The 16,099-nt window shown below is 44.4% G+C and overlaps 1 protein-coding gene across 3 annotated transcripts in view; it reads right to left on the bottom strand.

Moving 5' to 3' along the window:
- OTUD6B (OTU deubiquitinase 6B) overlaps positions 1-11,811 on the bottom strand; it is a 35,178-nt gene extending 23,367 nt beyond the window's left edge. Inside the window, exons 1-4 of one of the 3 annotated variants that reach the window (XM_077493009.1) lie at positions 11,615-11,727; positions 8,202-8,409; positions 7,870-8,024; positions 4,425-4,517 (exon numbers count right to left, since the gene is read on the bottom strand). In XM_077493009.1, coding sequence (XP_077349135.1) covers positions 4,425-4,517; positions 7,870-8,010 — 234 coding nt within the window. In that variant the 5' untranslated portion in view covers positions 8,011-8,024; positions 8,202-8,409; positions 11,615-11,727. Of the gene's footprint in view, positions 1-4,424; positions 4,518-7,869; positions 8,025-8,201; positions 8,410-11,614 lie in introns of all 3 variants that reach the window. The other 2 variants (XM_077493008.1, XM_077493010.1) reach the window with 2 other exon arrangements.
- Between the last annotated feature and the right edge of the window lie 4,288 nt (positions 11,812-16,099).

The following is a 16,099-nucleotide window of genomic DNA, read 5'->3' as shown; positions in this document are numbered from 1 at the left end:
AGCCCTGCGACTCATCACGGCCTTTGGAGCCTTCTCCGGGCTCCAGATTAACTGGTCCAAATCCCAAATACTCCCGCTGGACTTGGGGCCCCCCACCGCTGAACAGGCAGCGCTCCCACTTGCTAGATCTGACTCCATTAAGTATCTCGGCATACACATCTCTAGGTTCCTTTCCGACTATCTCGCCCTTAATGTTGAACCCCTATTTGACGTTCTAAAATCCAAAACTCAAGTCTGGTCCCTTCTCTCCCTTGGGGTGATGGGCCGAATAAATTTAGTCAAGATGATTATCCTTCCCAAGCTTCTTTATGTATTCTGGAAGGCACCGCTATACCTCCCTCCCCGCTTATTTAAAGCTATGGAGTCTATCCTCAACACATTCATTTGGGGCTCGTCCCGACACAAGCTACCGTGGCGGGTCCTAAAATGCCCGTCAACCCTGGGGGGAGCCGCCCTGCCTGACCTCCTACTCTATTACATAGCATCTCAACTATCCCATTTTTTTCACTTCAATCAAACGGATAGAGTCCGCTATACCACCCTAGTGTGTTCACAGGCCTCAGGTCCTTTGTTTCACCCTTTCCAGCTGTTGTTCTGTAACTCCCGCCCCTCCCTAAAGATGGACACCTCCTGCTCTTCCATCATTGTAGAATCTGGTGGCTTACTATGCGCCTGGGGCAGGCCCCCTCTCCCCACTCTCACACACCCCTGTGGAACAATTCCGAGCTACCAGAACTGGCCCTTATCCCGGATCCCGGGTTATGGGTGCATAGGGGTGTTGTTTATCTGTCACAGGTGGTCTCTAATGGGGTGGTCAGATCCTTCCAGGCCCTCAAGGATGCCTACGCCCTGCCCAATCACATGCCATTTCGCTATCTCCAACTCCGACACGCGCTCCAAGCCCAGTTTGCTGATCGTATTCCGAGGGTTGAGACGCCAGCAGTGGTTGATCTAGTGCTGGGTGGCGATCATCGGCAGCTGATCTCGCGGCTGTACGCGTATCTTCTATCCCCTACTGCCCTGACCGTGGCCTATCTGGTGCACTCTCGGTGGGAGGGAGATCTGGGTGCGGTGTCAGATGCGGATTGGGATGAAGCCCTGGCGAACCACAGGCTTATGTCACCTAGGCTCCCGGACCGCCTTACCCACCTCTACATCCTGCACAGGTCCTATCTTACACCTCACCGCATCGCTAAATACAGACCTGATTACGACCCCAATTGTCCCCGCTGTGATTCCCCGAATGCATCCTTTTATCACCTATTGTGGGCCTGCCCGATCATACAGGGATACTGGGCGCAGGTGGTCCGATTTCTTCACGACCGCATGGGCTCCCCGGTGTCTCTGTCCCCTCGACAGTGCATACTGGGGCTCCTCTCTTTACCCGACAGTGAGAAATACCTCAACATTTTTTTGCAGGAGACCTTGTTTTTGGCCAGGATGCAGATTGCTAGGACGTGGCTGAGAGGGCGCCCCCCCCACGTTACAGCAATGGATTAGGGCGATTAATGACACGCTTCCCCTCAAGAAGCTGTTGTACACTCAAAGGGGTTGTCCCCATAAATATAACAAAATATGGGACAGATGGTTGGAGAATGCTTCTACCTGCAATGCCGTGACTTAGCTGACCTTTACACTAGATGTCTATATGTCTTTTCCAGGGACTATCCCCCCCACTTTATACCCTTTAGATTCTTCTGCTGACCACTGCATCGCACATTTCGTGTTGCAAATTTTCCGTATATTTATTGTACCTGTCTGTAAAATGCACAAGTTTGTTTGCGTAGTGCCTGTTGCATTGCGTTTTGGTGATAATATCCTGTCCATTATGCTCAATAAAGTTGTCTTCTTTGGAAAAAAATATAACATAGCTTAGGTTGATCGGCTCAATATTTTGGTCTATTGAATATTGTTTGCTTAAAGGCTATGTTGGTAAGCCTTTATCATTTAAGGGCCTGATGTGGGCATACGATATGTACCACTTCTCCCTTTTCTGAGGGCACACCACTTTTGGCTGCTTGGGTTGGTCCATAATAATGTAAGTTGCTATCAATGTTAAAAATGATCAAGAAGTCTATATATTATTATATATAGATACTTCATTAAATGAGACAATGATTTTATGTCCACATTGGTCTAATATATCCAGTACAAATGACTTCCATCTCTTCCTATTCTCCAATCAGGTTTCTTCTGTTACTAGTCAGGAATATTTGGTTTTGAAGAAACATTAATGTGAAAGGCGTCAATTCCTTTGACACATACTGTAACTAATGTTGTTGAACCTTATTAGACTAGCCTTATTGATTTTATATGGCTTTTCTATGTATTATGTTTTGTAAAATAGATTTATTTGAAAATTATTAAGTGTATGAATCCCTCCATGATACCGTGATAATCTACCATGTTAGTTCGTTGTTTTATAAACTCTATAAAAGGATGAGGTACCCCCATAGCCTATCTTTTCACTTTACATACTTCTGACCTCAATATCATTGAGCCACTCTGGGGAGATCTCAAAACATGCAGTTCATGCAAGACAGGTAATTCTGGTGGCACTAGCATGGCCCAGAAGGTCATGGTATGCAGAAGTCGTAAAGATGGCAGTGGAGGGCCCATGGTCCCTCCCACTACGGTTAGATCTGCTCTCACAGGGACCCATATTCCATCCTTCCTTACGGTCTCTAATTTTAATGGCTTGGCTATTGAAACCCACATTCGTGGCCCAAGAAACGTGGGCTTTCCGGGTCAGTTATCTGTACCCCGATTAATGCAAGGAAGCCAGCTTCCAGAACTATATAGTATAGGGTCTGGAGGGCTTATGTTTCCTGGTGTGAATCCAAGGGTTGGCACCCTTTGGAGATATATCATAGGCAGAATTCTTGCCCGTCTACAATTAGGGGTAGAAATTAAATTGGCCGAGTACTATTAAAGGCCAAGTCTGAGCTTTATCGGTCTGATTTCAAAGACCACTTGCTGCATATTCTTTAGTCCGGGGTTTTATGCAAGGGGCGACATGGCTTAATCCGCCTGTCAGACCTCCCTTGAGCTCTGGGACTTGAACTTAGTTTTGTCTGTGTTACAAAAACAGCAATTTGAACCAATACAACATATTCCCTTAGTCCTGACAAGAAAGTTGGTATATCCTCAGCAAGGAGGGTTTTGGAATTGGCTGCTCTTTCTTGTAAAGAGTCATATTTAATTTTTCATGAGGACAGAGTGGCGTTGCGCCCTCATCCAGGTTTTTTTTTTTTTTTATTACCAAAAGTGGCCTCAGGTTTCCACCTGAACCGAGATATTGTCCTGCCATAATTTTTTCCAAAGCCATGTTCCAGGGAAGAAAAGTCACTACATTGTCTTGACGTGGCAAAAGCAGTGGAAATCTATTTAAAGGCAACTGCTCAGATTCGCAAGACTGATGTCTTATTTATTCTGCCAGAGGGTCCAAAGAAAGGACAGGCAGCGTCAAAATCCACCGTCGCCAAGTGGATTCGGCAAGTTATAATTCAAACTAATGATTTAAGGGACAAGATTTCCCCTTTTCAAGTTAAGGCGCACTCTACCAGGTCGGTTAGTGCTTCTTCGGAAGTGCGTCACCAGGCCTCCATGGCTCAGATCTGTAAGGCTGCAACTTGGTCTTCAGTACATACATTCACAAAATCTTATCAGCTGAATGTAAGGTATGAGGATATCGCCTTTGGGCGCAGTGTGCTGCAGGCAGCAGTATAAGTCCTCAAGTCTGGGGGTAACCTCCCCGGTTGTGTCTCCCTTCCCTCAAGTAGCATTGCTATGGGACGTCCCATTAAGTACCGTATTTTTCGAACCATAAGACTCACTTTTTTCCCCCCAAAAAACTGGGGGAAAATGCCCCTGCGTCTTATGGAGCGAATACTGACCAGGCACCGCCCTCCCCCCCATCCCCACCACATCAGAATATTGGAGCTCGGCTTCTCTGAGGAAGAGAAGATAGAATGTGAGGCAGATCCTTGCAGGAGCATACCAAGGGGGAGTGGGGGGGTATGCAGTCTGCCCCAGGTGCCAAAACATGGGGGGTGTCAGTGGCATTTCTATGGGGGTGCCCTCTGCACCCAGGTCAGTTGACACCCACCAGATGTGACACCGCCCCGAAAGCGGCAAGAGCCCTGGCTGTTTTTCTTTTCAGCTGGAACAGGGTCCTGGGTTTAGAAACACTTTAATAGAATGCAGCAGTACTAAACTCCTCCAGCTGAATCCTCCAACAGGAAATCTGCTCATTGGAGCATATGTGGTATAGGTTTCTGCAGATAACTGCATCACACACCATGTAAAGGTTCCCAGTTATTCCTGTACAAACTTTGCACCATGCTGACATTAGATTCTACAGTGTATGAGATTAGCCTCACACTAGAGTGAAATCATAGAGAAAATTACGAACGTGTTCTTACCCGCCTCTTTTGTGCTTTAGACTGACGAGGTTGCTGAGCAGGCACTTCAGTTCCAAGATCCAAACCTGTGACCCCGTTAGTGACACTGTTTATCTAAAAATGAATAGAACATTAAGACAAAAAAATAAAACAAGGATTCAAAAATTTAAAATTGTTATAATCACATGGAAGCTTTCACAGGACGACATCCAGTTGCTCTCATGTACAAACCAAACAAGCAAGGGAGGGAAGGAAATGTTCACATAAGCAGCATTGGGGACCACAGGCAAAGTAATGTTTGCCAGCACACCACCTGACCCCACTTACACAAGCCTTCTGCATGTTCCAATCCTTCTAGAGTTAAATCCTGGGTACACAAGGGACCCCTTTCACACTGGGGCTGTGGCAAAGTGTCACTCGCTTCAGCGTCGATTTACCACTGTTTAAGCATTCCCGTTTTGCAGCGGTTTCAAAGCGCTGCCTATTATATACAGCGCTCCCAACTAGAGATGCTGCTTTCAGGACTTTTTTTCCCCATCCCGCAAGCGCACCGCCCCAGTGTGAAAAGGCACACTGGAATGAATGAGAGGCGGTTTCCAGCACTAAAGCACCTGAAAACCAACCCAGTGTGAGAGGGGTCTTAGAGTTAAATGATATCAGAGCTTACACAAGGTTGATGATGTCATCCTCACATGACAATGTTCTGATCTGGCAAGTGGCTGATCATAACAAAGTCACAACTTTTTTTTTTAAAGATCTGTTTAACAAGTTACATCTTTAATCAATGCAATAAAGTCAGGAAAAAAAAACAGCTGCTAGTGAGGTAAAGCACTCCTGCTGCCCGTTCCTGTGTGAACCGGGCGCTATATCAATGCAAACTGCAAGGCATGCATCATCCCAGTACATGGGTTACTAGTCCTGCAGAGACACTCCAACCCATCCCCAGTGTGCTTCTAGGGAAAATGAGGATAGGCTCATTATGGTCGACTTGCTAGTGTATATAAGGGTGGTGGTGGTTAAACATATGCTTTTCTATTTACAGTTTTAGACAAACTATTAACCATTCAGGTACTTCAAACTTTTTCAAAGGCACAGTTTTTTGTCCGTTCAGCCAGCACGTTTGGGGGGGGGGGGGGGGGGGGGCGGGGCAAAACAAAAACTTACCCGATTCCCCTATTAAGCCTAGGTTCACACTGATGCAGGTTTGAAATCGTGCGAGTTCAGCTGAGCACGATTTCAAACCTGCATGTTGTTCTGACTTCGGGAACAATTTCAGAGACATCTGTGCGGTTTCCTGGACAGATGTCTATTAAAATCGCCCCGTAGTCGCCAATTGTGAAGGAACTACTTTTGGGGAATCGGTGTGGCATCACACTGACTCGGACAGTGCCGTTGCTGGCAACAGCTGGCGATGTGACATGTCAAATCGAATATCAAAACGGCTTGATGTGAACGTGGGCTTAATATGGGATGGTGGAATCCCCTCCGCTGTGTCACTGTATTCTGGCAGCGGGACTCTTGAGCGATAGATTGGCTTCTCATGAACAGAAATAGCCTTAGATGTATTGAAATTTCGATCCATGTATGGCCAGCCTTATCCCTTAGAGTCTCCACTTGTATGTGCCATGTTCACATAAACATGTATAATGGTCCACAGAACAAACTCATTTTACGTAAACATGTATATTCTGGGAAACTAAATAGGCAAAAAAGTTTGCCTTTCATATTAGAAGAGTATTGTACCATGTTACCATCGATTAATGCAGACGTTTGTAGTTTAAGTATTAAAGCTGAACTCCAGGAATTATTGTTATTAAATACTTACAGCCGGCCGGCTTCTGTCGCACATGCATGCTGGAAAATCAATAGCCGACACCCAATCAGCGTTCTCAGCCAATGGCAGAGAGAGCTGATCAGAGTGTTCTGGCGGGGGAGGGGCGTCACCCTGTCTGAACACAACAGCTTAGCATGGGGAGATCGCTGGACTAACCTCACATGGTTAGTAGAGCGGCTATGACCGGAGCTGCCAGGTTTTTGCACGAAAAAAAAACTGTAGTGTGTACCAGACTTTAGAGTCTGAACCTGAAGAAGGAATTGGAGGAGGTTCCAAAAGCTTGCTGAGAAATGGATGTAGGGGGTCTAACTAGCTTGCACAACATGAGTCAGTCAAAAATAGTGTTGTACAAGAGCACGGTCTTGTCTAGTAAAAATCTGAAGTTTAACACATATACAAAAAGTGCCACTTTAACACCAAAATGAATTATTTATATATTATATATAAAATAATGCACCAATACCATTTTTTTTTTATAATAAGTACTGATACTTTTTTTTAGTACTTGTCGATACCAATTACCGATACCTACTGCAACTGTTTTGTTTTAACTGGTACAAAAGCATTGAAAAGTTATTTACAAATGAAATAAATATATATATTTTTTTTTTTTTTTTTTTTTTTAATTTAGCACCTTTTCAATGTGAAATGTGTAAAAATATTCACAAAAAAAAAAAAAGTTTAATTGGTTTATCGTTTATAAAATAGATGTGAACAAAAGAAAAAATAAATAAATAAATAAAAAAGCAGGAAAATAATTAAATGGAGAATAGGGAGTTAATTAAGAGTAAATTAAGGGGTTAAACAGAGAAATATTTGTTCATACCTTTGATCTGCAGATGAAGAAACAGAAATATACAAAAAGAAACAATGTTTTGTTTTTATTTTAGTGTTTCAGGGCTGAGCAATGTTGTTAATAAACATTGCCGGCTGCTTTTTTTTTGACAACTCCAATTACCGGACTTCTTTAAAGCAGTTGTATAGTCAATTTTATAACTTGTACCTACAGGTAAGCCTATAATAAGGCTTACCTGTAGGCCTGTACGGTGTAGGAGATATTCCCCTCGCAATGAGCCGCTGACTTCAGCGGTGCATGCGCACAGGGGATTCTCGGCTGAAAGACCGGCAAATGCCAGACTTTGCCAGAAAGAAGTCTCCCATGCACAAGCGTGGGAGTGACGACATTGTGGCTCCAGCCACTCACAGCGCTGGAGCCGCGATACCCAGAAGACACGCCAAGGCAACATGTCAGCTACCTCGGCGTGGACTGGGTGATTTAAAGACACCTCGTTCTAAGGTAAGTATTTAATGATTATTTAGTATGCGGTGCATACTAGCTCATTATGCCTTACAGGTGTAGAGAAAAAAAAAAAAAAACTTTAACACTGGGGAGACCCACTGACAGCTCAAAGAACGGAGCCCAAAAGTTCGGTTTCAGGTATCGGTGCAACTGCGTACTGATACTTGTGCAAATACTTGGTATCGGTGCAACCCCAATTTTTATATACACACACACACACATAAATAAATCAAAATACAATAGGTATCCCTTTGATCCTATGGTTTCCCCCATTTACACGGTATATTGAATTCTCTCGGGTGCACACCATCCTGACCATAACCGCTACCTACCTCTGTCTGGACACACTGCTTCTGTAAACTGGCTGCAAGCTCTTGTGCGTGTTTTTCGTCCAGTTCCGCTTCCAGCTTAGCAATGTCTTCTGTCAGCTGTTTTCTTCTTTTCTTGTCATTTTTAGGCACTGCATTTTTCATACTCTGGATCTTGGCTTCATAAATAAAAGATCAGTACAAATGACAAAACTGAGCTCACTTATAACATCAATATGTTACAGATAAAAGGGACTACAATCCAGTTCTCTGAACCTTTCATTCTGCATCATGTATTTGTTAAAGCCCAACTCCAGCCCCCGCCATGTGTTTTAGCACTCTTTTAGTATACCTACCTTTTATTCCTGGCTGGTCATGTAATGAAGTATGATGTGCGTTCTCCTCCAGCGGTCCATCCAGCACTCACGTGACGACATGTGAGCACCATTCTGCACAGTGCTGTCAGCCAAGGCCCCTGTGTCCGATGACCTGGGCTCCCAGGAAGAGATAGCTCTGGAACACCATGCAGTGAGTCTGAGGGGTAAAACACCAGCGGGAAGGAGACTAGAACAGTGAAAAAAAAAAAATTCTGAAGCGCTGGGCAATGGTTTTTTAAATCTAGAATTGGGTTTTAAAGTTTATGTAAATCACTAACTAAAGTGTGATGGTTAAAAGGCTAAGTTTGCCTTTGGAAGCCATATATAGGGTGGGGCGTGTAACATGTTCCAGCTCCTGCCCCCTCTCTGTGTAACAGCAAGTGGGGGCTCTTCTCCCCACACCCACGGTCACAATTTAAAGCCAACATGGCCGTGTAGGGCTCCGCCCACACAATTTCCTGTGAATGAATGCCTACAAGTACCATCACCCATTGCGGCTGATGGCTTGTAGTTCACAATGAACTACAAGGGCTCTGGTAAGCATCCTCGTAGTCTATTGATTATTCCTGCCATTCAGTAACTGCTTGTCCCTATCAGAGGAACAGGCAGACAGCTTACCGATCTGCTGATCACGGTTGAAATGCCTACAGACTGCAGTGAAAAAATAAAAAAGATAAATGCACATCTTTTTAACTGCAAAAACTATTTTTTCTTTTGTAAAAAGGGGAAAATACTTTGAAATGCATTCCCATGTCTCAAACAGACTGCTTGCATTATTATAGAAAAAAAAATATATATATATAGATATAGCACTGCTTTATTATATTGTAGACCTTTAATCAGTGCCCCTTCCTTGCCCATCCTTTATCCCAGGCTGCAGAGGTAGCACTACACTCGTTGAAGGTGAACAGGTTCCTGTCCTCATACAAATGTGTTAGCATGGCGTTCTATAGTGCCAATCAGGCACTGAGGGACACAAATCAACCAAACCAGCATGGCTCTTCCTCTGTACATGCCGCAATCAGAAAGTAGAAGGAAGACAGCGAGACTGATAGGATCACCAGGTATTTGCTGCTCAGTATGAAAAATTAAGCAAACCTTCACTATACTAAACAGCCTGGAACTCACCCCCAACCCCTCCGCCTCACTGAAAATGCAGGTTTTCTTTTGTTGATTTTTTTTTTTTATGCTGCCACCATCACTATTCTCTCCTAGGTGAGAATGAGGAGTCCCGGAGCCGCCTCCTGGAATACCACATCACATATTCCAGGAGGTTGCAGGAATTGGAACTCACAGCGGCCGGTGTGCAGAGCTGGCATTCAGAGGACACCTAAACTCATCTCTGCTGAGGAAGACCAAACATGGTGACCTGGGACCCAAGCTGTGACAGCCGATTGGTGGATTTCAGCAGGACAAGGCCCAGTGCTCCTATAGAACGGCCCTCTGAATGAGCCCTAAACAGACATATCTTTGTACATGTGTGAGATCAGGTGTTGTGTCTGCTTCCATGAACAGCGGAAAGTAATGTCTCCCGGGATATGCGACATTGGCATTACAGCCCGCCATTCATAAAATATGTACACTTACCGGCCACTATATTAGGTACACTTTGCTAGTATCACATCTGATCCCCTTTTGCCTTAAGAACTGCCTTAGTTCTTCATGGCAGAGATTCAACAAGGTGTTGGAAATATTCTTCAGAGATTTCAGTCCATATTGTCATGATAGCATCACACAGTTGCTGCAGATTTGTCAGCTGCACATCCATGATAGGAATCTCTCATTCCACCACATCCCAAAGGTGATCGATAGGATTGAGATCTGGGGACTGTGGAGGCCATCAGAGCTCATTATGTTCAAGAAACTGGTGGTGAGATGATGTGAGCTCTGCGACATTGTGCATTATCCTGCTGGAAGGAGCCATCAGAAGATGGGTACACTGTAGTCATAAAGGGATGGACATGGTCAGCCGCAATACTCTGGTAGGCCATGGCATTTAAACAATGCTCAATTGGAACTAAAGGGCCCAAAGAGTGCCAAGAAAATATCCCCCACATCATTACACCACCAGCAGCCTGAACCTTTGATACAAGGCAGGATGGATCCATACTTTCATGTTATTTATGCCAAATTCTGACCCTACCATCTGAATGTTGCAGCTGAAATCGAGACTCATCAGACCAGACAATGTTTTTCCAATCTTCTATTGTCTAATTTTGGTGAGTCTGTGTGAATTGTAGCCTCAGTTTCCTGTTCTTAGCTGACAGGAGTGGCACCCAGTGTGGTTATCTGCTGCTGTAGCCCATCTGCTTCAACGTTTAATGTGTTGTGTGTTCAGAGATGGTATTCTGCATACCTTGGTTGTAACGAGTGGTTACTTAAGTTACTGTTGCCTGTCATCTTGAATTAGTCTGGCTATTCTCCTCTGACCTCAACCAGGCATTTTTGTCCACACAACTTCCGCTCACTGGATATTTTCTCTCTTTTTCTGACCATTCTCTGTAAATCTGAGAGATGACTGTATGTGAAAATACCAGTAGATCAGCAGTTTTCTAAATACTCAGTTCAGCCCATCTGACTCCAACAACCATGCCACGTACAAAGTCACTTAAATCCCCTTTCTTCCCCATTCTGATGCTCGGTTTGAACTTCAGCTATTCATCTTCACCACGTCTAGATGCTTAAATGCATTGAGGTATTACCGTGAGATTGGCTGATTACCAAGCAATTGATCAAGTGTACCTAATGAAGTGGGCAGTGAGTGTAAACAGACATGGCATCAGCCCTCTGTCTGCACACATGCGGTATCTTGTTAGGTTTCATTGGGGAACCTGGAGGGGGCAGCTGACTCCATGGGACCCAAAGAAAGTAGATGGTGGTGTGTAATGGGAGCTGGAGTAGAAGAGTGTTGTAAGGCTTGTCCACATGGGGTGATTACGTGTGTTAGGATGTATTTATAGACACAGGGATGCCTGTGATCCCTGCGTCGAGAGAGAGAGAGATATCTCACACACACACACACACACACACACACACACACACACACACACACACACACACACATACCTGCATTCATATATTTACATACCTAGAGGGTCCAACATTGTGCTCGTCTCTCAGACTCTGTTCACACGGGATGATAACGTGTGTGTGTGTGTGTGTGTGTGTGTGGGGGTGTGTGTATACACACCCACACACACCAACCTAGGGATGTGTATATATACCAACCCAGGCCCTCTAGGTATGTAAATATAAAAAAAAAATGCAAATATAAGAATCCAGCAATGCAGGTAAGTGGTGACAAGACTGAGGGTGAAGTTCCCCTCCTTTCAGAGACATGTAGAGGAGTCCCTCCAGGCGGAGGAATCATTGTCAGCACTGTGATCTCTCACCCTGCAGATCCTTCTTCTCCTTCCTATGCTGCCTGTGCAGTGCGGCCTCCTCCGATCCTCCCTCCTCTTCTTCCATACTGCTCACCTTCCACACATCCCGCACTGACACTGCACGCTGCCTGACGTCCCCGCAATCCCCGCCCACACCTGTCAGTGTGCCGAAGCAGCGGCCCTCCATTGGGTGAAGACTAAGGCACCTAGATTCCGATTGGATTATCTTCTGCACGTGGCCCCTTGCAACACCGACGCCAGAGTGATGTAATAATACAGAGACATGTTTTGTCAGCCATGTTTTTTGTGGGCAATTTTCCCTTATAAGTCTATTTCATTCAGAGACGTTTTAGCTGGCAGATCATCAGGCTTGTGGTGGAAGTATGAGGAAGGGCACAGGGTACTCTGGGGCTTATTACAAAAATTGAATCAATCAGTGAACTGACCTACAACCAGTTGTAAGATATCTGCCGTATGGTTGTAGGTAAGTTCCATTGCTCAGTGCTAGTAGCTTCGCTATTAAAGCAGAACTCTGGCCAAAAATGACAAGATAAAATAAAAAAATAGATTAGAAATAAAGGGGAATTCAGCTTTTGTTGAACTATTCACCCACATTATTATTATTATACAGGATTTATGCCAACAGTTTGCACAGCACTTTACAACATGAGGGCAGACAGTCCAATTACAATACAATTCAATACAGGAGGAAAAAGAGCCCTGCTCATTAGAGCTTACAATCTAGGAGAGCTACAATCTCATTCCAGAGATTTCCCCGCAGTACCTTTTTTTATACCACTATACTACAGCACGTACGACGGGACTAAAAAAACGACGTCCAATACACTGCCGTGTAAACCCTTTCTGAGCATGCGCCATACTTAGTTCGTCCAACTTGACTACACACGAGCGGACTGTCCGCTGAAACCAAGTTTGGACGGACAAAACCAAGTTTCAGCGGACAAAATTACGGAAATTCCGAAAGACAAAGTCCGTCGGACTGTCCGCTGAAAAAGTCCGCTGAAGCCCACACACGAGCAGATTGTCCGCTGAAACACGGTTCAGCGGACTAAGTTGGACAGACAATCCGCCCGTGTGTACGCGGCCTAAGACTGACAATTTTTTGAAAAAAAAAAACAATATTTTTTACTTTTTTTGTTATAATAAATATCCAATAAACAAACTGTAAAAAACACATTTCTTCATCAGTTTAGGCCAATATGTATTTTTCTACATATTTTTGGTAAAAAAAGAAAACAAAAATTGCAATAAACGTATATTGATTGGTTTGCGCAAAAGTTATAGCGTCTACAAAATAGGTTATAGTTTAAGTCATTTTTATTATTATTATTTTTACTAGTAATGGCGATGATCTGTGATTTTTAGCAGGACTGCGACATTATGGCGGACAGATTGGACACTTTTGACAATTTTTTTGGGACCAGTGACATCTATATAGCGATCAGTGCTGTAAAAATGCACTGATTACTGTATAAATTACACTGGCAATATAGGGGTTAATGCTAGTGGTGATCAAGGGGTTAAATGTGTTCCCTGGGAGGTGTTTCTAACTGTGGGGGGGGGGGGAGTGTACTAACTGGAGGAGGCGAGAGATCCCCTGTCCCCTGTCAGAACGGGAATCTGTTTATTTACATTGACAGATCTCCGTTCTGGCTCTTTGTGGAGCGATTGTGTGTGGCCAAATCTCCCACAGTGCAGCATGCACATGCCTGCTATAGCTCTTAAAAGAGCCGATGTTCAGCTACGGCGATTTGCGGGAACATGCCGCCATGCCGGTCGGCCAGTGGTTAATGCATAGAATTCTAATTCATAGCTCCCAACTGTCCCTGATTTCGAGGGACTGTCCCTGATTTGGAGCAATGTCCCTCTGTCCCTCATTTGTCCCTCATTTTGGTCTGATCCATATAGATGTATATAAAATGCACTTTTTATCTATCAAATAGTGTTTCTCAGTGCTAAACCTTTCATCTGATTTCTAAATTGTTGCATTTGTAAATTCCAAAAGCCAATATTATTATTATTATTATTATTATACAGGTTTTATATAGCGCCAATAGTTTGCTCAGTGCATTACAACATGAGGGTAGACATTACAGTTACATTACAATTTGGTACAAGAGGAATCAGAGGGCCCTGCTCGTTAGAGCTTACAATCTAAAAAGGAAGGGTCAATTGATATAAAAGGTAATAGCTGTAGGGGGAATGAGCTGATGGAGGAAGTAAAGCAGTGTTAGTTAGAAGCAGGATAGGCTTCTTTAAAGAGAAGGCTTTTCAGGGATCGTCTAAAGATGGATAGATTAGGGGACAGTCGGACAGATTGAGGTAGGGAGTTCCAAAGGATGGGAGAAGCTCTGGAAAAATCCTGGAGGTGAGCATGGGAGGAGGTGACAAGGGAGCTAGAGAGCAGGAGGTCTTGGGATGACCAAAGAGAGCGGCTTGGTTGGTATTTTGGGACTAGGTTAGTGATGTAGCTGGGGGCAGAGTTATGGATGGCTTTGTAAATTATTGCTAGTACTTAGGGATGAGCCGAACACCCCCCGGTTCGGTTCGCACCAGAACTTTCGAACGGACCCCAAATTCGTACGAACGTTAGAACCCCATTGAAGTCTATGGGACTCGAACGTTCGAAATTAAAAGTGCTAATTTTAACGGCTAATATGCAAGATACTGTCCTAAAAAGGGTTTGGGGACCTGGCTCCTGCCCCAGGGGACATGGGTCAATGCCTAAAATGTTTTTAAAAATGGCCGTTTTGGCGGGAGCACTGATTTTAATGACGATTAAAGTGAAAAAAAAAGTGAAATATTCCTTTAAATATGGTGCCTGGAGGGTGTCTGTAGGATGCTTGTGAAGTGCCACGTGTTTCCCGTGTTTAGAACAGTCCCTGCACAAAATGACATTAAATGGAAATAACACCATTTAAAACTGCTTGCGGTTTTAATGTTATATCTGGTTCCTGCAATATGGTTGAAAATCATTGAGAAAAATGGCATGGGTAGCCCTCCCTGCCCATTACCAGCCTATTTGGGTCTTGTACACATATTAAGGGGAACCCTGTACCCATATTTAAAAAAGGAAATGCGTGTGGCCCCCAGGCCCTATATACTCAGAACAGCAGTATACAGGCGGTGCAAACAAGACAGGAACTGTGTAGGTTTGTTGTGTTAAGTTGAATCTGTTTGTAATTTTCAACTGGTACATTTTTAAAGTGTAGCTCCAGTCAAAAAAACTATTTTTAAGCTTTTTGGAAAACATAGGGAAGGGTTATCACCCCTGTATAATTTGTTTTGTCGTCCATCTTTTTTCATCTCACTTGCTGTTGTCTCCTTCCGTTTGCAAGTAGGAGATGTTTGTAAGTTGGATGTTTGAAAGTAGGGGCCTGCCCTATATGCTCTGCAGAAATGGCGGAACAAGGTGTTGGTTTTGCCACAACATTGTAAGCCCTCAAAGTGACTCTTGGTGGGCGCTGGAGCGCCCTGCTGTGAACGATTATATCAAGAATTGTAATTACATGCCATTGTTGAACAGTGGTAGAAAAATTGACCTTTGGTGGTTGTGGTGCTGGTGCCACAACACTATAAGTCCTCACCGTTACTCTGGGTGGGCACAGGAAGGGGCCCTCCTGTGACATATTATATCAAGAATTGTAATTACATGTCCCTGTTAAACAGGGGCAGAAAAATTTGGCCTTAGGCACTGGTGCTGGTGCCACCACACTGCAACATCTGCCATATACTCTAGTTTTATTGCAGGAATTAGCCCTGCTGCAAAGCATTGCATCAAAAATTGTAATTAAACGGCCCTGTTAAACAGGGGCAGAAAAAATGGGCTGATGGCATCACCCAGAACCAGAAATGTTCTTCCAACATATCAGCGGAGGAGGAAGAGGATAGACAATCAACATAACAGGACAGTCACTCAGCATCAGCATAGGCAGTCTTGAAGGGATGTGATATTTCAAAACAAATTATTCTGTTACATCAGCTTCAGGTGCTTGGTAGCTGTGGGTGATCCAAGACTGATTCATCTTGATGAAGGTCAGTCGATCAACTGATTCGGTGGACAGGTGCACCCTATGATCGGTAACAAAGCCACCAGCATCACTGAAGGTGCGTTCCGAAAGAACGCTGGATGCAGGACAGGCCAGTAGCTCAATTGCATACTGTGCAAGCTCTGGCCAGTGATCCATCCTCAAGACCCAGTAAGCCAGAGGATTTTCGGTGGGAAAGGTGTCCAAGCCTGACCTTGCCCCTAGGTATTCCTGCACCATGTAAATCAGACGCTGGCGATGGGTGCTGGAACCGATCATACCTTGGGGCTGCGGACTAAAAAATTGTCTGAAAGCATCAGTCAGACGGCCACCTTCTCCACCGCTCCTTCTGACCGATGCCTCAGCAACACGTTGTCCAGGACCAGGAGTTTGTAACCTCCCAGTCTCTGGGAACGCGTTGCACAGACCTTTCTGCAAGGCCTCC

This window comes from Lithobates pipiens, unplaced genomic scaffold (genome assembly GCF_037356315.1).
Source record: "Lithobates pipiens isolate NorthernLeopardFrog02 unplaced genomic scaffold, aLitPip1_a1.2 Scaffold_19, whole genome shotgun sequence".
Lineage (NCBI taxonomy): Eukaryota > Metazoa > Chordata > Amphibia > Anura > Ranidae > Lithobates > Lithobates pipiens.
Note: the sequence above shows the minus strand (reverse complement) of the source record. Positions and strands in the feature narration are given on the sequence as shown.